Source organism: Sciurus vulgaris, assembly GCF_902686455.1.
Source record: "Sciurus vulgaris genome assembly, chromosome: 18".
Classification (NCBI taxonomy): domain Eukaryota; kingdom Metazoa; phylum Chordata; class Mammalia; order Rodentia; family Sciuridae; genus Sciurus; species Sciurus vulgaris.
In genome coordinates, this window is record NC_136479.1 from 16,030,421 (window position 1) to 16,054,149 (window position 23,729).

The 23,729-nt window shown below is 34.2% G+C and overlaps 1 protein-coding gene across 1 annotated transcript in view; it reads left to right on the top strand.

Moving 5' to 3' along the window:
• Positions 1-6,322: 6,322 nt before the first annotated feature.
• The window catches only part of LOC306649242 (phospholipid-transporting ATPase ABCA3-like), a 62,413-nt gene continuing 45,006 nt past the window's right edge, over positions 6,323-23,729 (top strand). Inside the window, exons 1-5 of the mRNA XM_079120035.1 lie at positions 6,323-6,431; positions 9,991-10,164; positions 14,974-15,155; positions 15,829-15,930; positions 19,675-19,804. Coding sequence (XP_078976161.1) covers positions 6,407-6,431; positions 9,991-10,164; positions 14,974-15,155; positions 15,829-15,930; positions 19,675-19,804 — 613 coding nt within the window. The 5' untranslated portion in view covers positions 6,323-6,406. The remainder of the gene's footprint in view (positions 6,432-9,990; positions 10,165-14,973; positions 15,156-15,828; positions 15,931-19,674; positions 19,805-23,729) is intronic.

The following is a 23,729-nucleotide window of genomic DNA, read 5'->3' on the forward strand; positions in this document are numbered from 1 at the left end:
TGTGGGATCCTGGAGGCCGGGTGCAATCAATCGGTCTGGGGTCCCCGTGATAGGGCACAGTCAGTTGGTCTGGGGGTCCTGGCAGCAGGGAACAGTCAGTCGATGTGAGGGCCTCAAAGGCAGGGAGTGATCGGTTGGGCTGAGGTATCCTGGAGACAAGGCTCAGTCAGTCCGGCCAGGGGTCCTACGGGGCCTGATTGTTGTCTCAAAATGGCGGCAGCCACGTGTAATCAAACCTGCAGGTACTGTAACAGTGAACTTCCAGGCAACAGCAGGCAGCTGGTGCTCCACTAGCGGTTGGCGATCAGTTTGCTGACTCTTGTCGGATGATCGGGAGGTGAACCTCGTGCGTTGGGTGATGGATAGGTGTAAGGCAGGCGATGGACACGCGAGAGGCAGGTAAATGGCGGATGATAGGCGCCTGACAATGAGCAATCTGCACTCAAAAAAGGCGTCGATATGCTGGCAGACTGCAGGTCATCACAGCAGACAAATGGGGTAAACACCAGGGGATCGATAAGCAGCAAAAACTGCCTCACCGAGAAACAGATATCCTCTGCTTGAAACTGGAGTTATGGAGCAACAAGGAACACAGCCTCCCTCTAGTCCGCCATCTTGGATCTCCCACAATGACTCTTTACCCACAACACCTACTGCTCACTGAGCCTGAGGCTCCTGAAGTTGCCTAATTCATGCCCAAGAAAGGACAGATAGGCTGAGATCCTTGTTAGTCCCAGTGGATTTCACAGGCCACCGGGCTCTGGGGTCTCAGCCTCCTTTGAGAAATGGGCCCAATTTCTGTCCAGAGGGCTAAGGGCAGGATGCTGGGAAGCAGGTCATATTCTTCACCAAAGGACTATGTGTGGCTCATATTAAGCACCCCCCTGAGTTCAATCCCTGGTGTCAAACTATAATTAATTAACTAAGTAATTAATTAATTTAGAGATCTGTGAACCCAGAAGTCTATATCTAGCAAAAAATATTCCATAGGAACAAAAATGAAATAAAAACATCAATTAAAAGTAAACTAAAAGAACTCTTTCCCAGCAGGCCTGCTCTAAAATAATTGCTTAAGGAAGAATATCAGACAAGAGGGAAATAGAAACAGAATGAAGGATTTCTAGTTTAATACCTAGGTCCTTGATCCCCTTTGAGCTGAGTTTTGTGTAGGGTAAAAGAGAGGGGTTAAATTTCATTCTACTTCATATGGATTTCCAGTTTTCCCAGCACCATTTGGCAAAGAAGCTATCTTTTCCCCAATGTATGTTTATGGGTCCTTTGTCTAGTAGGGATTGTTTCTGTGTCTTCTATTATGTTTCATTGGTCATCTTAGCTGTTTTGGTGTCAATACCATGCTATTTTTATTACTATAGCTCTATAGTATAATTTATGTCTGGTATTGCGATGCCTCCTGCTTCACTTTTGTCACTAAGGATTACTTTGGCTATTCTGGGCCTCTTATTTTTCCAAATGAATTTCATGTCTGCTTTTTCTGTTTCCATAAAGAATGTCATTGGAATTTTGATGGGAATCACATTGAATCTGTATAGCACTTTTGGTAGTATGGTCATTTTGACAATATTAATTCTGCCCCTCCAAGAATGTAGGAGGTCTTTCCATCTTCTAGGGTTGTCTTCACTTTCTGAGTGTTTTGTAGTTTTCATTGTAGAGGTCTTTCACTTCTTTTGTTAGATTGATTTCAAAGTTTTTTTTCCTTGAGGCTGTTGTGAATGGGATGATTTCCTAATTTCTCTTTCAGCTGATTCGTCATTGTAATATAGGAACACAGTTGACTTATGAGTGTATATTGCTGCTTCACTGAATTTATGAGTTCTAGAAGTTTTCTGGTGGAATTTTTGAGTCTTCTAAATCAGAATTATGTCATCAGCAAACAGTTTTAGCTCTTATTTTTTCCTATTCATATTCCTTTTTTTCTTTTGTCTAATTGTTCTGGCTAGAGATTTGAAGACTATGTTGAACAAAAGTAGTGAAAGTGGGCATCCCTGTCATACTCCTTGTTTAGAGGGAATGCTTTCAGTATTTCTCCATTTAGAATGATGTTAGCCCAGGTATTAGACCAGAAACCCTGCACATACTAGAAGAAAATATAGGCCCAGTACTCTAACATATTGGCTCAGGAATTGACTTCCTAACAAGACTCCTAAAATCAATTTATCAAAAAATGGGATGGCATCAAACTAAAAAGCCTTCACAGTAAAGGAAACAATCAAGAACATGGAGATGCTACAAAATGGAAGAAAATCTCTGTCACCCACACCTCAGATAGAGCATTAATCTCCAGGATATATAAAGAACTCATAAAATTTAACACCAACACCCCCCCATATACACCAATCAATAAATGGGCAAAGGAACTGAACAGACACTTCACAGAAGAAATACAAATCGTCAACAAACATATGAAAAATCTTCACCATCTGTAACAATTAGAGAAGTGCAAATTAAAACTGCACTGAGATTTCATCTCACTCCAGTCAGAATGGCAATTATCAAGAATACAAGTAACAATAAATGTTGCTGAGGATGTGGGGAAAATGTTGCTCATAGGACTGCAAATGGTGTAACCACCCTGGAAAGTAGTGTGGAGATTCCTCAAAAAACTAGGAATGGAAGCACCATTTGACCTAGTTATCCCACTCCTCAGTATATATCGAAAGGATTTTAAATCATCATATTACAGTGATGCAGCCACATCAATGTTTATAGAAGCTCAATTTACAATAGCTAAGCAATGGAACCAACTTAGGTGCCCTTCAACAGAGGAATGGATTAAAAAAATATGGTTTACATACACAATGGAGTATTACTCAGCCATAAAGAAGAATGGCTTTATGTCATTTGCCAGCATATGGATGTATCTGGAGAGTATCAAGCTAAGTGAAGTAAACCAGTCCCAAAAAGCCAAAGGTTGAATGTTTTCTCTGATATGTGGAAGCTAACTCACAGTAAGATAGGTGGGGTGAGTAGTTAGACAATGGGGAATGAAGGTAAGGGAGGGTAAATAGGGAAAGGAAAGACAGTGGAATGAATCTGACTTCATTTTCTCATGGACCTATATGAAGACCACACAGTGAATCCCACTACCATGTACATCCATAAGAAGGGGAGCCTAACTAGAATAAGATATGTTTCATGCCTATGTAATTATGTCAGAATGGATTCTGCTGTCATGTATAACTAAAAAGAACTGATAAATTTTTAAAAATCAAAAAGAATGATAGACAAGCAACAGAAATGATAAATGGGGAAATATAGTATGGTATTCTCTTGAGATCTTCAAAGTTAGTTTTATAATTCAAATTAAAAATTATAACTTTTTATTGTAAGTGTAATATGCTGCAACTATGGCATAAAGAAGGGAGCATAAAATGACATTGTAAAGTTTCTATATATTAATCATAAGACTATGGAGAAAGTGATTCCTATGGAAACATCTATATAAGGAGAATCTTAAAAACACTATAAATGAATTAACATAGAATACTGGGTGGAAAAAAAGTTTTACTTTCCCCAAAGATGACTTAACATGGAACTAGAGGACCAAAATTATAAGAAAATGCATAAACTAACTGCACAAAGGAGTTTCTTCACTCTGGCAATGGACATCTATAAAAAAAGAATACTAAATTCAAGCATAGGTATGTAGTTGCAGGAAATATAACTGATCTAAAAACACCAGTTAAAAGGAAGAAATTAGAATTTCACAAAGCAAATGACAAATAGTTTATGATATATCACACAATGTAGACATTTGTGTTTTTTGGTTTTGGTTTTGTTTTTTTGCACAGATACTGGGGATTGAACTCAGGGATACTCGACCACTGAGCCACATCCCCAGCCCTGTTTTGTATTTTATTTAGAGACAGGTTCTCACTGAGTTGTTTAGTGGCTCATCGCTGAGGCTGGCTTTGAACTTGCAGTCCTCCTCCCTTAGCCTCCTGAGCCATTGGGATTATACCCTTTTCATTTTTTTAAGTACAGTTTTGCTGCTGATAAATTTTCTCAGGTCTTTTTTCTCTGAAGTGCTTTTATTTCACATTCATTCCTAAAAGACATTTTAATAAGACTTAGATAGTGTTTTTCTTTGAGCATTTTTGGTATCATTCCATCATCTGTCTTCCATTGTTCTGTTCACAATTCAACTCTCAATTATTTCTCCTTTGAAGATAATGATTTTTTTCTAGCTCTTTTAAAAATATGCTCTTTGGTTTTGGTTGCATTTTTTGCCAAGCATGAAGATGTAGGTTTTTTGGTTTTTTTTTTTTTAAATCTCTAGTTCTTGAGCTTTTTCTAGGACTGTGGTTTGATTTGGAAGATTTTTCTCATCTCAGATATCACTTCTACCATGAAACTAAAGAGGATGGAATTAAGGACCCAGCTCTGCTCTCTGAGGTCCATTATTACTATTATTCTGGTTGTGTCTATTTGGGGTACTAAATGCCTCCAATACTTGAGTGTCTATTTCATCCCCAAGATTTGGAAAATTTTCTTTTCACTGAATAGATTTTTTATGCCACTGACCTGTATCTCTACTCCTTCCTTAAGACCTATGAGTCTTAAATTAGGTCTTTTAATGTTGTCCCAGAAATCTTAAATATTTTGTTCATAGTTTCTCATTTTTTTAGTACTGTCTAAATATCATCCACTTTGAAGCCCTGAAATTGTCTTCTGCTTGTTCTAGTCTATTTGTTAGATTTTCCAGAGGGATATTTGAGCTTTTCTTTTCTAATATTTGTGTTTGTTTTTTCCAGAAATCTCTATTCCTTTACTGAATTTTTCATATCCTGTATTGTCTCCATTGATTCAGTTTTTGTCTTCTCATGAAATTCATCAATCTTTTTTATAATAATTCATTTGAATATATTATCTGGAAAGAGTTTCATACTCTTCCTTATTCCTTTTCTCTGGATTTTAAATGCACATACTTGACAGTCATTTTTGGTTTATTGTTCCTTTACTAGCTGCCCTTTTCGAAGCACTTATCTGTCATTCTGTTGGTTAAGTCTGCTGACTGTTCATCCTATTTTATTTCCTCTTGAATTTTATGATTTTCTTCTTTTCAAATGGGCTGCTTTTTCTGTAGCATTTCTGTAAAGCCTGGATTGTGGTTGAGTTCCTCCAGAGTGGTTCTCTATTTAGACATGCCAAATGCTTATGTCACTGGCCTAACAAAAGATTTTACATTGACTTCTTAACTTGGAAAAATGTGAATCAACCTCCAAACCTCCATGGAATGTAGGCCTAAGATTCCAGTTTCTTACAAAAATCTGCTTTCATTTATTTCCATCCAGAGGCCCATACATATATAAGCTGCCTTGTCATACCCATTTCTTGGAAATTTTAGCTAAGAATCTAGGCTCTACATAGAAGCTTCAGTGACAATTTCCTGCCTTGTATGAAACCAAGAACTAAGTTAGCAATAAAAAATATATATATATCTGGCCCTCCATCCCCACCCTTCCTCTATTATAGCAAAAGTCACTTTTTTTTTTTTTTTTTTGAGGGGCTGGGGATTGAACCCAAGGCCTTCTGCATGGGAAGTACTCTACCAACTGAGCTATATCCCTAGCCCTCCTCTCTATTTTTTGACATCTAAAGACTATTCTTTCATCTAAGGGCAACTATGCATGTAAATTTTTTTTTTAATCCAATAATAATGAAGGACTTTTCTTAGGCTGTTTGCCATGTTTCTTGAATGAGTTCCTTAAAAATGATCACCTACTTGAGAGGCCATAAAACTTTAACATTAAATTTAAAATTTTACCATCATTGTACCACTACTGCTTTGAAGCTCATTATTTTTGTGGTTGCCCCAACCAGCATGGGTCAAAATAAATGGCAGAAGGAGAGTCTGTATTGGAGACCAACTGAGGAAAGAGCTGATCAAATGTAACATGAAATTACTTCATTTTCAGTTAAAAAAAATTAATGGTGGTTTAAAAAAAGTATATGTTAACTTTATTAAACAGCAGTACAGTTAATATCTGTTAATGTCTACTGTAAATTTTGAATAGGATAAAAAAAAACCTAAGATAAACACTGATGTAACAAATTTGTTAAATTCTATTGCTCTACATTAAATATACCTATGTAATTGGACTTCAGAGACCAAATTAAAGAAACCTTAAGTTTAGACATGGCAGAGTCATGAATCATTCATTTTAGTTTCCATATCACTGAATTTTAAGTAATAATATTTTAGGTATTTTAGTGACAGTAAAAATTATATATATTTTCTTTCCCATCTCTTTTCTTCCTGGCTGAATTGGATTGAATATTTGTTTTATGGTAGATTGTAAAACTACCAATCATTCGCTATAGTGACCCATTGCTGGTGTTTTCTTTTTTGTTACTTTATGGCATCAATACTATCCTCTTCGCCTTCATGCTCACCACATTCTTCAGCAAAGGTAAGTTCAGAATTCTCAGCCATTTTCCTCAGCCCAGTGAGAACTCATTTAGATCACTGCTGTGAAAAGATGGGACAGGCAGGATAGGATTAGTGTCTAACTCTGAATTTTTTATTAACTGACAACTACCCTTCCCTCTACTTTTTTAGTATCTGCTGTTTCTAGTTCATTCTGGATATATTTATTTACTAGGGATAATACTGATCCTTCTTTTATTATCTCAAATTGAGAAATATACTCAAAACTTGAAATGGCTTCCATAATCCAGGAGCCTACACAGTGGGTTTTGTTTTAAAGCCAAGGCCAAGAGCAAATTTTTCCTCCCTAGTGAACATATGGCAATATCTGGAAACATTTTGGGTTGTCACAACATGGAGGATAATACCGTATCTAGTGGATAGAGACTTGGGTACTAAACATCCTACAGTGTGTAAGGCAGTCTCCAACAGTAGAGAATTATCTGAGTAGTACCAGGTTTGAAGCAGAGTATGCATGCTTCAGTTTCCCACAGCTTGCATCTTACAGGTACCCACTTTCCTCATTTAGAGACCTACCTCATTCCTGAGGTATTTGAGTTTATAATCTGAGTCCTATTCATTTCCCATCTCAAAATCACAAATAACGTTGAGTCACAAAGATCATTTTATTAAAAAACCAAAACAGAGCACAATAAAGCTTCTATAAAAGTAAAATCTCTAAGAGTTGAGATAGATGCTAAACAGAAAAACTTTCCAAGCTGAGGTAAATTTGAGTTGGTTTCCCCCCTGGCCCCCATAACTCCCAGGAGTGGTATATTTCTTAGTTCTTTCCCAGGTTAGTTTTAGATCTAAGCCTTCAGGCGTGTCTTCTAATTTTCTTTCTCATCTGCTCAGAAGGCACATTTGGTTTCTTTCTGATTTTCTTTTTCATCTGCTCTTTTCTTCCTGCCATAGCACTGTCCTCTCCAGCTTCTGCAGAATCTTGCCCTAAGCTTCAGGCCATCCTGAAGCTACATCCCTTTATCCTTCTGGAAATCTCTGTGGGTCAAGCATGGGTAAGTTATTCCCTTATGGCTGACCCATTCTTTGTTGTGTTCAGTTTAACTGAAGCACATTATTAGCTTTCAAGGAGGTTAAATATTTTATCCCATTTATATACAACATTAAGTCCTTAATTTCTTAGAGTTCCAACTTTAAATATTTTGTCCTTCATCTTCATATTACTGAAATATTCCAGAAATTTCTGTATTTTACTTGACACTTAGATTGTCACTGATAACTACCACATAACACCAAATCTGATTCTAGAATGTGTCCCAATTTTTAATTTGAAAGATACAATCTCTATGCTCTTTTCTGTTTTAAAGTTGCCTATGACCATTTGCCCTGTTTTGATTCAGAAATCTGTCAACAAGTCTCCACTTTCCAGAAATGGAACTGAATGAGGTGGAAATATTGGTAAAGCATACAGAGTAACAAAGCTTTAAAATGCGGAGCTAAAATGGAATTGCAGATAAGTAAAGATATGGTGGTCAGATACCTAGAGGCATGCCAAACCAAGAGAAAGTAGTGAATTTAAGGACTAGACTCCAAGTGCTATTTCCAGTGTCAGATATGGGACTTGTTTTTTTTTTAAAAACACTGGAAAAATTAACCCAGTTTCATTTTTTTCCATGATCATTCTCTTTTTATAAGATTAGTGACCCTGTTTTTTGGGAAAGGGCCACTACTATTCTGAACCTGTGTTTTGATACCTTTGAATATCTTGAGGTCTTAACTGAGTTTTGACAGAGTGCTAGTGTTGAGGTTTCCAGCCCCACACCCTCACCCAGATTCTTTTTTGGGGGATTCTTTTTGACAATTATTCATGTTTTCTTCAAGGGAGAGGAATAATTATATTTTTACAACATGTTGTAATTTTTCTGTTTGTTATTTTTTGTACTGCTGATTGAACCCAGGGGCACTTTCCCACTGAGCTGTATACCACCCCCCACCTTTTTATTTTGAAACCGATTCTTGCTAGGTTGCTAAGTCTCAGTAAGTTGCTGAGGCTGGCCTCAAATTTGTAATCCTCCTGCCTCAACCAGTATGTCATATTTTAAATGTGAAATGCATATACAGTTACTGTATTAGCAAGATACTCCATATTGTTCAAGTTTGATTCAAAAGATGAAATTATTAAAATATTACATTTTTGTCAGACATCTAAAACTTAACTCTTACTGTACATTACTACATCAAAATTTAGAAACATAATAGGGCTGGGGATGTACTCAGTGTGAGAGCACTTGCCTAGCATGCAAAGTCTTGGATTTGTATCCCCAGCAACACAAAAGAAACCTAAAAGAGTAGAAGAATCCTTCTGATCCACAGTTATGCTTTCATCAGAGAAATATTGTTATCTTTCAATATTACTGAAATGTTAGAGTTTTATTAATAGCTATTATAAATATTATGTATAATATTTATAAATATCAATAGCTATTAATAAATATAATACTATTTCTTACTTGCCCTCCCCCAATTTTGTATTACTTCAAGGGTTCCTAAAATGTGTATTCTATCACTGAAGCTTACCTTTTTTTCCCTGCAATGATTATTTCATTTAGATAAGGCTCTAGAGGAACAATTTTTACTTACTAGGGTAGCTCTGATTCCTGGTAGTAGCCTGCAAGAAATAGACTTCCTCCCTTTGGAATATTCTTTTATGTGAAGCATAAACTACTAAAATGATAGTGGAAGTAGCGAGAATGGACATTTTGAAAATGACCAGTTACTTTTACTTTCTCAAAGAGTCTGCTCACTTTTACATATTGAAAGGGCCAAATACAAACATTTTCTAAAAAATGTGTTGGTTCAAGCATCCATTTCTCTGAAAAACAAAAGAAAACTGTACTCTAGAAACCACCAATAGTATTAGGTGAATTTCATACCTAGTTGAAATGGGAAATGTATAGGTGATAGTAATGACAAATCCAAATGCACTTCTTAATACTTCTAGATTTCAATTGAAAAAAACAAACTGTAGAACACTGTAAACCCTGCACCCACTCAGGGAAGTCTTTCAAAACTTATTCCCTTTATACATCCAGTATATATGAAGCTAATGTCTCTATCAGTTTATCTTTGGATTTGCAGACATAATTGCATATGTTATATAAAATTCTAATGCTCAAACAATAACTATTGGAAAGCTATCAAGATACATATATATACTTAAGATATTTTATGAATTAATAATATATTTTCTTCATAAGCTTAATAGTATCACTGAATAATTATACTCTTTATTTTAATGACTGTATTGTACTCTTTTATTTTCCTAATTCTGCATGGTAGTATATGAAAAAGATGTAAAGAATATCTTTTTTGCATACATCTTTTCAGATTTCCTTTAAATAAATTCCCAGAAGATAAATGAATCTTTTTTTTAAGGAATGTAGATATTTTTAGTTTTTTCAGAACTTGGGTTTCCAAAGTGACTTCCAGTACCACAGATGTAAGGATATAATAGATAAACAGATGCTTTAGAATGAAATTCAATGTGTTTTTAAATGATTTCTTTCCCTTCGAATTTGCAGCAAACACAGCTGTCACCATTGGAAGTTTGATATACTTTGTCTCTTATCTCCCATATTTTGTCATTGGTCCTCACTATGTTCAGATGACTTTTTCTATAAAACTGTTTTCCTGTCTCTTGTCAAATGTTGCCATGACATTCGGAATCAGTCTTTTAGTTAAATTTGAAAGTATCGGTGAGTAGTTTCCTTTTCAAATTCTGGTTCTCCTTGATTAATTCCTTGGCCAAAGTGAAGACTAATGCTTGTAATAATGCTTGTTCAAAGAATGGGTTCATTTAAATTTTCAACAAATGTTTCCAGAATCTTCTAGCAGTTCATGCACTCACACACTCATACGTCAATTCCTCTCTAACCATTTCTTCCTGTTTCACTATTTTTTATTATTTTTCTTCTATTTTTAAGCCCTTTTTTCTATATTTACACATTTAATATGTAATATTATGTAGTCTTTCATATCTGATTTCTTTATTTAAACTTCATTTGTGTAAAATGTATCATTTGTATGCACATATCACTAGTTCCTTCTTTTATTGAGTATTTTATTAAATTGTTGATAGGCATTTGAATGGTTTCCAATTTGGGGGTGTCATTACTAATGCTACTGTTAATATTTTGGTACATATCTTTGGTAGACCAGTTTCTATTGCATTATTAGAAGTATATTATTTTGAGTCATAGGCTATACATATTTAACTTTAGTAGTTATTGTCAATAGTTTTCCCAAAAGCGTGTATAAATTTGTATCCTCATCACCAACATACCAATACGTCAGTCATCTTTAACGTCTTATATGATAGCTGTAGAGCTACACCAGCTTTCCTTGGGTTAGTGTTTACATGGCATTGTGTGTTTCTTTTTTAAGAAGCATACATTTGGGTTTATTTTGGTCTTTTAATTGGAATATTTAGTCTATTTACATTAATGTGATAATGGGTAAATTTATATTGCTATTTTCTATTTGCATCATTCCTCTACTCTTCCTTTCCTACCTTACTCTTTTAGCTTTTGAAAGTTAAACCTAGTTCTTCTTTGTTTAGAGAATTATATACATGCTTATGTTTGTATTTGCCTACTATGTTTTCATAGGTTTGTTTATATCGTCTTTGTGATATTTTATTGTCCACTGATATTCTTTGGTCTATTAAATAATTTTGTTCTTATATGCTATCCAATGTAATGCCAGTAGTGCCTTGCCAGCTTTCTATTTGTTTGCAATTCCTAGATTTGTATTTATACATTGTTTTTAACCTTTCTTAGATAGTTTTAGGGTTATTTTTGTTTATTTGTTTGGTTTGGTTTGGTACCAGAGAGTGAACCCAGGGGCACTTAACCACTGAGCTATATCCCCTGCTCTTTTTTTTTTTTTTTTTTTTTTTTTTTAATTTAGAGATACGGTCTCACTAAGTTGCTTAGGGCCTTGCTAAATTGCTGAGGCTGGCTTTGAACTCGAGATCCTCCTGCCTTAGCCTCCCAAGCTGTTTGGATTACAGGTATGTGCCAAAGTTTTAGGGATTTTTTTTATAATTTATAGTTGAATTGAGGGTGGTTACATATATTTGGTACATATAAAATAATATGTTAAACATACATATATGCTTTGAAGCATAATAAACAGTTGGACGTATCATTTGAACTATGAAGTCATCCATTACCAATAATGTTGAAGCAATCAGCACATCTTTTCTGATCTCTTGACTTTCCTTCCCTGGACATAAAAATCACTATTCCAAATTTTGCATATTCCATCTCTTATCTTTTTAAAAATAGTTTTACACAAAGTATGCATTGCTAACCAATGGATTATGTATTGTTTTGGTTTGTTTGAGCTGTATAAAAATAGTATAGATTTGCTGGGTTGTTTGAATTTTTTTATTTTAAACAGTATTTCTATGAGTCTTTTATATATGTTTCCTAGGTATATACTCAGATATTTCTTTATATTATGTAACTGGGAATTGAGTTTCTGGATCATATGCATATCCATGATCAGTTTTACTAGGTAATGCAAAACTGTTTTCAAAATGGTGGAAATTATTTAAATCTTAGGTGTGTTGAGTGAGAATCCCTGATTTCCATATTTTCAGTGTCTAGCTGTATTCAATCTTTAGTTCTCTGCTAACTAAAGGAAACTGACCATTTTAAGAATATGCTTATGAACTATTTGCATTCTTTTGTGAAATGCCTGTTTATATCCTTTGCCTATAATTTTACCAGCTTGTCTTTTCCTTACTAATTTGTAGTACATTTTAGGTATTAATCTGGTTTTAGTTATACCTATGTGTGGATTGAAAATATTTTTTCTCAATTTGATTTTCACTTTGTTTTTAAATTTTAAAACTTTCTATTGATGTCTTGTGCACATGTATAAAAAGTGTTAAAAGTTTAACTAAATAACTCAATAAATTTTCAAAGATCCTCTGTAGCACCTCTGTCAGGAAATAGAACATAATCAGTACCTCAAAAGCTCCAGTTGTGCCTTTTGAAGTGCCTACCCCTCTGACACTACAGAGTAGTTTTTGCTGATTTTGAATTTAACATTATATTTGTGATATTAATCTTTATTGTTATATGTAGGGCTAATTCGTTCATTCTCATTGCTCTATACTATTTCATTGGATGAATAAGACCCAATTGGTTCTTTCTACTCTTTCTGGATATTTGCTTCACTTCCTTCTTATAAACAAAAATTCTTGATTTTATTCTAGTGCAATTTAATAATCTCCTTTTATGGCCTATAGTAACCATTCTAAGATTATAAGGATACTCTCCAGTTCTTTTAACATTTCCATCCAATTGTTTTAAATTCTGGCCATTCAAGTTCTATTCTGTGAAAGTTTTATTGTTTGTATTAGTGGAAAAACCACAAATATCTATTTACTTTTAACAACAATGATAAAAATCATTTTCTTCTTCCTAACTTAAATGAAAATACTTTTTAAAACTCCATTGTAACACGAAATTTCCTATTCAGACTGGTTCCCAAATTTGAAAACCATAGTTAACAAAGGACCATTGTATTTGATGTGACAGAACATCTATGCAAGGAAGAAAGAGTAAGAAAAGGAGAATGACCATGGAATGGCAAACTAGCTGTGTTTTCCAATTCAAGATATTAAATTATTGCTGTAATCTAAAAGCCTATCAAAGAAGCTCTGGTCAAAGTAATCTAAAGAGCAACCAAAATAAAACATTTATGTATCATTAAATACAAGTTGATATTACCTGTATTTGAAATATGTCCCCCATAAGCCAGAGGCAAATATTAACAGATACAATAAATATTGTGAAGTATAATTAAATAAAACATTTGGTATTTATCATGCTAGACTTGTATTCAAAGGTAAATTTTGGATAACTACAATAGTTTTGATGTAGTCCAATATTGTGGAGATACTGCAATTAATGTTACATCATATTTGAAAACTTAGTCTTGAACATTAAAAACTGATTTTAGAACACTAACACTGTAGTGCATGCCTGTAATCCTAGCTATTTGAGAGACTGGGAGAAGAGGATCACAAGTTTGAGGCCAATCTGGGCAACTGAGGAATATCCTATCTCAAAAAAAAAAAAAAAAGAAAAGAAAAAAAGAGTAGGAATGTAGTTCAGTGGCAGAGTATCCCTGGGTTCATTCCTCAGTACTGCAAAAACAAAACAAAAATCCTGATTTTAGAGAATTGCCTTGAAATCAGTTAATTCTTTTTTTTTAGTTTTTTAAGAATTTTTAATGGTTCTTTATTTTACTTATTCATATGCAGTACTGAGTATTGAGTATCATATGCAGTGCCTCACACATGCTAGGCAAGTGCTCTACCACTGAGCCACCCAGCCTGAAATCAATTAATTCTTGTAGTTTTAGTTGGAACAGGGACTCTTAAATAAGGATTGAGAATGTGTACATTTTAATATATATAAAGTTAAAATAAAATTTATTTATTTATTTATTTATTTTTTTTGTTGTTGTTTTTGGGTGCTGGGGATCGAACCCAGGGCCTTGTGCTTACAAGGCAAGCACTCTACCGACTGAGCTATCTCCCCAGCCCAAATTTATTTTTGATCTATGAATAATATATTCACTGTCAGTTATAACACTCATATATTTTATGGTTTTTGTTTCATTTTGTGGTACTGGGGATTGAACCCAGTGCTCAGCAAATGCTAGGCAAGCCCTGTATCTGAGCCCCAGTCATTTTTAGTCAGGGTCTTCACTAAATTTCCCAGCCTGGCCTGGAATTTTTTATTTTCATACCTCATCCTCCCTCTCAAGTATGTGGCTATATTCCTTTGTTGATCATTTGGACTTGATATTGATTAAGCCTCTTGTACAGTCCATTCTAGATGTAATGCTAATGGAGATAGAGCATAAAGTTCTATTAAGAATGGTGTGTGGGTTTGTTTGGTGAAGAGGTTGTGGTGCTGTGGTCTTATTCTTGTTAGAATGTAACAACTGGAGATAGTGTCATAGCTTGCCCATGAATCAGCTGAAACTGGTCAGGCAAGCAGGAATTGGAATCCAGAACTAAACTGTTTTCCTGAGAAAACCAATTCAAGGGAAGTTCTGCCTCCTAGCTGTTCTCTTTCAATGTTCTAGAAATGATTATTGAGTTAAAGCAACCAAAAGGAACCTGAGTTCATTCTTTTAAAAAAAAATTTAAGATTCTTTTAGATACTGAGTATTATATCATTAATTTTTTGATAATGGTTTTTATTTTACACAGAAGGATTTGTGATTTGTTATATAAAGATTAGTTCCCTTATCCTGAATTCAAAGCCTAGTATGTGCACTTGTGGGTTTTGTCTTTCAAGTTGCAGCTAAAATATAAGCTGCTTGTTCCAACCTAAAAAATATTCATGATAATAACCAAGTGTTCATAATAGTATCAAAATACTACCTGTACATTTTTTTATTTTAATCAGGGATATGCAGCAGGATAATTCTAGTCAAGTCTGACATACAAAATAACTATCTTTTTACTGTTTCAGAGGTTGGAGTTCAATGGCAAGACCTTAAGAAACCATTCAGCCTCTATGATAACTTTGCTTTTGGCCACGTGATGGTGATGCTGTTGGTTGATGCTCTTTTATATGTTATAGTAATCTGGTATGTGGAAATGGTTTTTCTCGGCAGTTATAGTGTACCTCAATCTCAGTTTATTTTTATGAAGGTAGGTCTTAAAACTTACAGGAACAGTATCTCTTTCAAGGCTTTAAGTCAACAGTGATCTTTCCTTAATTAAATCACATGGTGGGTTAGCAATCAAGCCTATTGTCAGCTTCATAAGACTGAAGTTTCTGCTTAATATAAGATACAAAGTAAAAACTGTTGAAATATCAGATTTCTCTAGTTTAAAAATACTGGGTTTTTAAAGTTTTGTTGTATTGTTAGTTTGTTTTTGTTTTTCGATATATCTGTGTTTGTGGTACCTTGAACCCAGGTCCTCATGCATGCTAGGCAAGCACTCCATTACTAAGCTACATTCCCAGCCCTAAAAATACTGTTTTTAAGAGCTCAAATTATGCTAAGATTTTTTAAAATAATTTTTATTGACCAGAAACCTTTTTGTGTGTCCAAGGGTCCTAAGAAGTTGGATATGAAATATGGAGTTATTTCTCTGAGAAGGTCGATTTAGCATAGAACTCCTGATTCTAAACTCAAAGCAGAAATGGTTTGGGTTATAGGAAGAGATTATCAAAGTTTGCTAGACTCTAGTAGCTAAATTACCATTTCCCACAAAATAAAAGCTTACGATTTTTATATTTCAAAGTAATTTGATGCTATGCTAAGAGTCAATCTAGTAATCTAAAATGGTCTGTTCTTTTTCTGACTACCTAAATAAGAATCTAAAATCCAGATTTATTGGAGAAGAAAGTTATGATGGATTCTTTGAACCTGAACCTGAACACTTGGTGGCTCGTATACAAATTAAAAATCTGACCAAGGTATTGTTTCAGTTGGCACACTAACGTTTACATTATTTGTTTATTTTTGCTGAATATAAATATATTTCTATTGCTGAAATTTGATAAAATTCAAACAAAAGAAAATAATGCTCAAGTATAAGCCTAACTAACACTATTAACATAAATTTTTGGATGTTGATAGACTTTTATCTTATTCATTTATTTATATGTGGTGCTGAGAATCAAACCCAGTGCCTCACACATGCTAGATAAGCACTCTCCCACAAGCCACAATATCAGTCCCAGTCTTGTGGTTTTGAATCATGTTTTTATCATAGCATTGTGTCACAGCATTTTCCACTATATATTTTGGTAACTACAATTTTAATAACTTATTTAGCCATCTCTCCAGAATTATATATGGTAGGCTTTATAAACATTTTTCTGTTAAAAATTTTGTGATTAAAAGTTCAGTATGTAGCTCAGTGGTAGCGTGCTTGCCTGGCATGCACTCTAGGTCCTGGATTCATTGCCCAGCACTGAAAAACAAATGTGTGTGTGTGTATGGTTAATATCTGTTACATGCTTCTTTTCCCACAATTAAAAATGTTATTTTTTAGATATTCTTTATGATACATTCCTAGGCCTATTATTATATCAAAGACTGAAGATTTTATAGTATATATTACCACATAGTTTTTCAAAGGTGTCATACCAGTGTACCTTTCTTTCAGCAATACCTATTGCATTACAACCTTAAGTATCACTGCTTTTTTATGATTTTTAAATTGTCTTAATTTATTGGTGAAAATATATTTATTGCCTTGAATTGCATTTGGAGGGGGGGGGGTATTTTTCCCCTCTATTGCTGGGGATTGAACCCAAGGCCTATGCATGCCAAGCAAGTACTCTGCAACTGAGATACACCCCAAGCCCAAAACTGCATTTTTAGTATTTTTTGTAAAAATAGCCAGTATTTATTACTATATGCTGAGTTTGTGTGAAACATGTTATCTTTAATCTGCACAGCATTATGAGGTAATGCTGTATCATCCACATTTCAAATATAAAATGACTTAAATTTATTCAAGTTTATATAGCTACCCAGAGCTCAGACTAAGTTCAATTCCAAACTCTCTTATCTTACTTTTAACACAATTTATCTTAAGCACAGTTTTTATATAGTTTATCATAAATATTACCACATTCAATGAACATTGATCATATATGGGTTACACTGATTTCTTAATTGACATCTGTACTTTTAAAAGCTTATTGCAAAGTAGATCATGCATACAAAACAGCATAGTACAGATTAAAGAATAGTAATACAATTAATTCCTATTATGTTGTCTCCAGCCAACATAAGAAATAGAACAGTACCAGTAATGATCACTAACCATCTCAGTTTACCTGGGACTGGGTAGGGTCCTAGGCATGTAGCTTTCAGTGCTTAAATTTGGAATGTCTAAGGCAAACCAGGGCAAGTTGGTCACACTATTCCTAGTACTCTTCCCAAATCTCTCTTTTTGCCAGAGGCAATCACAATTAGCTATATATCAGTCATCATCTTGTTTTACCTTGTGATTTTACCAAATGTGGCTGAGTTTTATGTTTTGTTTTGTTTTGTTTGTGAGTACAGTCATCACCACAATAGGTATGCTACTGTAAATTCCTTTGACTCAACATCAGGTTTTTAATATGGAAAGCTACAGCATATTCATTTTAACTGAAATAATTAACTTACCATTTCACCCTAGTTTACCCAGTTCATTGTTAATGAACATTTGGGTTGTTTCTGATAAATATTATGACAAACAGTACTGGCATGCTCATTCTTGTACATAATCTTGGCAAACATGAGCACATATTTCTCTAAGGCATATATCTAGGAGTGAAATTGTTGAGTCATATAATACATGTATCCTTAACTTTAACGGATGAAGACAAGACTTTTTTTGAAGTGGTTAAACAGATTTTTCTCCCACCAGCATAGTAAAAGAGTTGCCCTATATCCTCATCCACACTTAATAACTTTTGAATATTTTATATGTGTCAACCAAGTGGCTTTGAAATGAATGTTCATTTGCATTTCCATTTCCATGTCTACTACTGAGACTGAGTATCTTTTCATTTATTTTGGAATCATTCTATCTCTTTCTAGAAATTGACCATTCATATCTTTTCTCCATTTTTTCCCATTGGATCCTTTGTCCTTTGGAAAAAAAAAATCAAGGACTGGGGCTATAGCTCTGTGGTAGAGCACTTGCCTCCAGTGTGTGAGGCACTGGGTTCAATCCTCAGCACAACATAAAAAAATAAAGATATTGTGTCCATGTACAACTTAAAAAATTTTTTTCTTAAATTAGTTCACGAGTGTTGCCCAAACAGACAATCCTGTCTGGTCTCAGTTTTTCATGGAAGTTAAGCAGGGTCAGTCCTGGTCTCCTGGGGGTTGGGAGACTAACTGGAAGCCTGGGGGAAAAAAATCAATTCATATTATTTCTTTATCTATTCTGTTACTAATCCTGTCAAGTTTATATATACAAATAACTTCACCTAGATTTTTCCCTATCTTTTCACACCACTTTGCTGGTCTTTTGAAAAATAAGAATTCTTTTTTATCTATTTATTTTGGGGGGGGGCAGCTTTTGATGCAGAATGTCCTGGGACTGTCTATGCTGTTACTGTTTAAAGAATTTTTATAGTTTTACCTTTAAATTTTTAGATATTTAATCCATGTAGGATTGATTATTGAGGCTTAAAAGTATGATCCAATTTCACTTTTTTCCCTATGTGTATTCATTGGTCCCAAAACCATTTTTTTGAAGCATCCATTCTTTCCTGACGCATTTGCAGTGCCACTTCTGTATGGCACGTGCTCATCGGTCATGTTTCTTTTTGATATATCTTGTATTCAAGTGTGTTCAACCATACCATACCATAATTTCTGTAGTTTATCGTAAATTTTGAATATATACTAGAACTAGAGCAAACTTTCCCATTCCTCTTCAAGACTATCTTATCTTTATTTGGCTTTTTAAATTTCCATATAAATTTTGTAAATTGGTTTGCCAAGTTGTGTAGAAATCTGGCATTTTTATTGAGATTGCACTGAATGTATAAATTAGTTTGGTAAGAATCAACGTTGAACTGGGAATGATGGCACACACCTGTTATCCCAGTGGCTCAGGAGACTGAGGCAGGAGGATCATGAGTTCAAAGCCAGTCTTAGCAAAATAGTGAGGCCCTAAACAACTTAGAGAATGGGCATCCTTCCCTTGTTTTGGATCTTAGAAGTCTCAGTGTTTTGCCATTGAGTATGATGTTAACTGTGACTTTTCATATATGTCCTTAAATTGTGTTGAGGTAAATTCCTTCTATATGCAGTTTGTCGGGATTTTTTTTAATCATGAAAAGATGGCCTTCCTCTAATCCAAGATGGTTATTATCCTGTATTTTAAAGTACATTTTTACATGCTCTTTTATTGATTTCTAATGTGTATATTGATTTGAAGTGCACTTTCAAACCATGAGACTGTAGAGCACATTTTTTCTTTCATTTCTGTTTGAAACTCAATATTATGAGCAGTGAGAGCTATGAAAAAATTGTTTTTGGTAAGCAAAATTTATATGCCTCCAAATAAACACTTTGTTCTGTTTTATAATGTATTTAGAAATGCCTATATTTCAAAGAAAACATCTAAAAATAATCTGAAGTATCATCATACCTAGTTATATAACTCTTCTGACATAACATGGAAAGTTGTTATTTCTTTGTAGGTGTTCAAGATGGGGAATACTGTCAAAGAAGCAGTAAGAAACCTGACTCTAAATTTATATGAGGGGCAGATCACTGCTCTTCTAGGAGATAATGGAGCAGGAAAGACCACTACCTTATCTATGCTCACAGGTATGTTTATTAGTTGTTCTTCCATGACTTTCCTTTGCTTTGCTTTTCTCTACATTTCCCAAACCCAGAGATGAAGCATTCACTCATCTTTTTAGCGTTGAATTGATTGCTATTTCATTTTTAACCATGAAACAGTCATTCACTGGTACTGTATAGAAAATATATTTCACTTTAAGAAGCCATTTCTCATTGGTGTTATCAAAACAATGATCTCCAAAGCCAAAGGCAGATATTACCTAGTTTATCAGGTAAGGTTTGATCCACAGCTCAACAACAACAAAACAGATGATTTACATATTGTGTGTAGAAACTTTAAAATGACTGTGTTTAATGTATTCAAAGAGAGTAAATACAAGATTGAGAATATCATTAAGAACTGAATATTTTAAAATAAAATACTGAAATTAAACATGCAATAGATGGTAAAAAGACAGCATATTAAACATAACTCAGAGGAGAACTTAAGACAAAAGTGTGTAAAATACAGAATAGAATTAAGAGACATAGGGGAGCTGGGGATGGTGGCACATGCCTATAATCCCAGCAACTCAGGAGGGTAGAGACAGGATGGTCGCAAGTTCAAGGTCAGCCTGAGCAATTTATTGAGACCCTAAGCTATTATTGAGACCCTATCTCAAAATAAAAAAGAGAAAGGACTTGGAGATGTGTCTCAGTGGTTAAGCACCACTGGGTTCAATCCCTACTACTGGGGGGAGGAGGGGTAGAGTGAGAAGGTAAAATATACATTAAGTTATAATCCCAGAGGGAGTAAAGAGAAAGAATGTGGAAGATAATAAAGAACTATTGTCTGAGAATTTTGTACTAACAGGGAAGTTTATAACAAGGAATGTCTACATAAAAAAAAAAATAGATTTCAAATAACCTACTACTGCAAACTCAAGGTCTTAGAAATAGCAGGAATCAAGCCAAATGCAAAATCAGTAAAAGAACAAAGAATATGAAAGGTTCCAAGAGAGAAAGATCAGAACAAAAATAATTGAAATAGAAACTAAAAGAACAATACAAAACATCAGTGAAAAGGGAGACATTATAACAGATACCACTGAAATTCAAAGGATCATTGAAGAATATTTTGAAAAACTATGCCAATAAGTTGGAAAATCTAGAAGAAATGGAAAAATGTGAGACCTGTGACCTACCAGAATTGAACCAAAAGGATATTAAAAAAAAAAAAAAAAAGTAGTGAGATTGAGGCAGTAACAAAAGGTCAACAAAGAGAAGTGAAGGATTAAATGGGTTCACTGCTTTTAAAGAACTGACACCAGTGCTCCTCAAATGATTCCATAAAATAGAAAGGGAAGGAACCCTTCCAAACTCTGTGAAACCAATACAGTATTACCCTGCTACAAAATCTGATAACACAATGAAAGAGAGAAAGAAAGCTATAGAACATTAACTCTGATGAACATGAAAACATACATTCTCAATAAAACACCAGTTGAATTCAACATCACATTTAAAAATGATCATACAACATGACCAAATGAATTTTATTCCAGTGATGAAAGGATGGTTCAACATGCAAAACAGTGAATAAATAAATGATTAAAAAAATCACATGAACAATTAAATAGACGTAAAAAATACTTTGATAAAATTCAATCTCTTCATAATAAAGACCTATAAAAGGATTAAACCTCAACATTATAAGAAAGCTTATGATAAACCCCAACATAATAAAGACCATTTATGATAAACCCATAGCCAACATCATACAAAATGGAAAAAAAACAAGCATTTTCTCTAAAATCAGAAACAAGTGTGAAAGCCACCACTTTTACTACTCTTACTCAGTATAGTATTAGAAATTATGGCCACAGCAGTCAAGTAAGAGAAATCAAAGGGATAAGAAAGGAGAAAGTTAGCTGTTAGCTGCTTGTATGATTCTATACATAGAAAATCCTAAACACTCCACTAAAAGACTTTAGAACTGATTCAGTAAAATAGCAGGATACAAAATCAACATATAAAAACCAGTAGCTTTCTATACACCAAAATCAAACTTCTAAGAAAGTAATCAGAAAAGTAATTTCATTCCTAGTATCCTCACACACAAAAAAAACATACCTAGTAATAACCTAACTAAGAATGTGAAAGGCCTCTACAATAAAAATTACAAAACACTGAAGAAAGAAATTGAAGAAGATACTATAAGGTAGGTAGACCTCCCACATTTATTGGTTGGGAAAATTAATATTGTTGAAAACCCCATCCAAATGCCAATGATGTTCTTCACAGAAATAGGAAAAAAGCAATCCTAAAATTTACATGGAAGTACAAAAGACCCCTAGTAGACATGCATGATGCTGGGGCTGGGGATGTAACTCAGTGGTAAAGTGCTTGCCTAGCACTTGTGAGGCACTGGGTTTGATCCTCAGCACCAAATAAAAATAAATAAAGGTATTGTATCCATCTACAACTAAAAACAATTTAAAAAAAAAACACAATGCTGGAAGTTATCACAATACCTGATTTCAAGACATACTATAGAATCATAGTAACAAAACCAGGATGGTATTGATAATGAACCCAGAAAGAATGCACCTTCAGCCAACTGATTCTTTAAAAAAAAAAAAATGCCAAAAATGTACATTGGTAAAAGGACAGCCTCTTTGACAAATGCTGCTGGGAAAACAGGATGTCCACATGTAGAAAATTAAAACTAGGCCTTTATATCTTACTCTGTACAAAAATCAACTCAAAATGGATCAAATACTTTCAAGATCTGAAATTTTGAAACTAGTAGAAGAAAATGTTGCTGGGTGTGGTGGCGCATACCTGTGATCTCAGCAACTCAGGAGGCTGCAGCAGGAGGATCAGGAGTTCAAAGCCAGCCTCAGCAAAAGGGAGGCATTAAGCAACTCAGAGAGACCCTGTCTCTAAGTAAAGTGCAAAATAGGGCTAGGGATGTGGGTCAGTGGTCAAGTGCCTCTGAGTTCAATTCTTGATACCAAAAAAGAAAGAAAATGTAGGGAAAACATTTCTTTAAGATAATGGCACAAGCAACAGTTTTCTGGGTAGGACTCAAGTAAGACAGGAAAAAAAAATCACAGATGGGATTACATTAAATTAAAAAGCTACTGCTGGGGCTGGGGAGATAGCTCAGTCGGTAGAGTGCTTGCCTTGCAAGCACAAAGCCCTGGGTTCGATCCCCAGCACCCAAAAAAAAAAAAAAAAAAAGCTACAACCTATAAAATAGGAGAAAACCTTTTCCAGCTATTGATCTGACAAAGAATGTGTAATATCCAGGATATAGATATATTGTATATCCAAGATATGTAAAGAACTCAAAAACATAACAATTACTCTGGCCAAAAGATGGGTAAATGACCTGACACTTTTCAAAAAAAAATCAAATGGCCAATAAAAATATGAAAAAATGCTCAATTTCATTAACCATCAGGGAAGTGCCAATCAAAACTACATTGAGATTCCCTAGTCAAAACAGCTACTATAAAAAAAAAAAATTAACAAATGCTGGCTAGGATGTGGAGAAAAAAGAAACTTTTCCATACACTTTTGGGAATATAATTTAGTACAGACACTATGGAAAACAATAGTTTCCTCAAAAAACTGAAATCATAACTACTATATTATCCAGCTATACTACTCAGGGATATACATATACATCCCAAGTCAGCTACAAAAAAAAATGCTTGCAAATCCTTGTTTATTGCAGCATTATTCACAGTAGCCAAGATATGGAATCAGCCGGGGTGCTGTCAACAGATGAATGGATAAAGAAAATATGGAGAGTCTAGGAGACCAAATTAGCAGAATTGAGAAGAGAAGGAAGAAAAATGTGAGGAAATAGGACCTTTTCAAATTTTAAAAATGGATTTCTGAAAGAGCAGACCTATCTTTGTTGTTTAATTATTTTTAGTAACTCATATCTCAGTGGTCT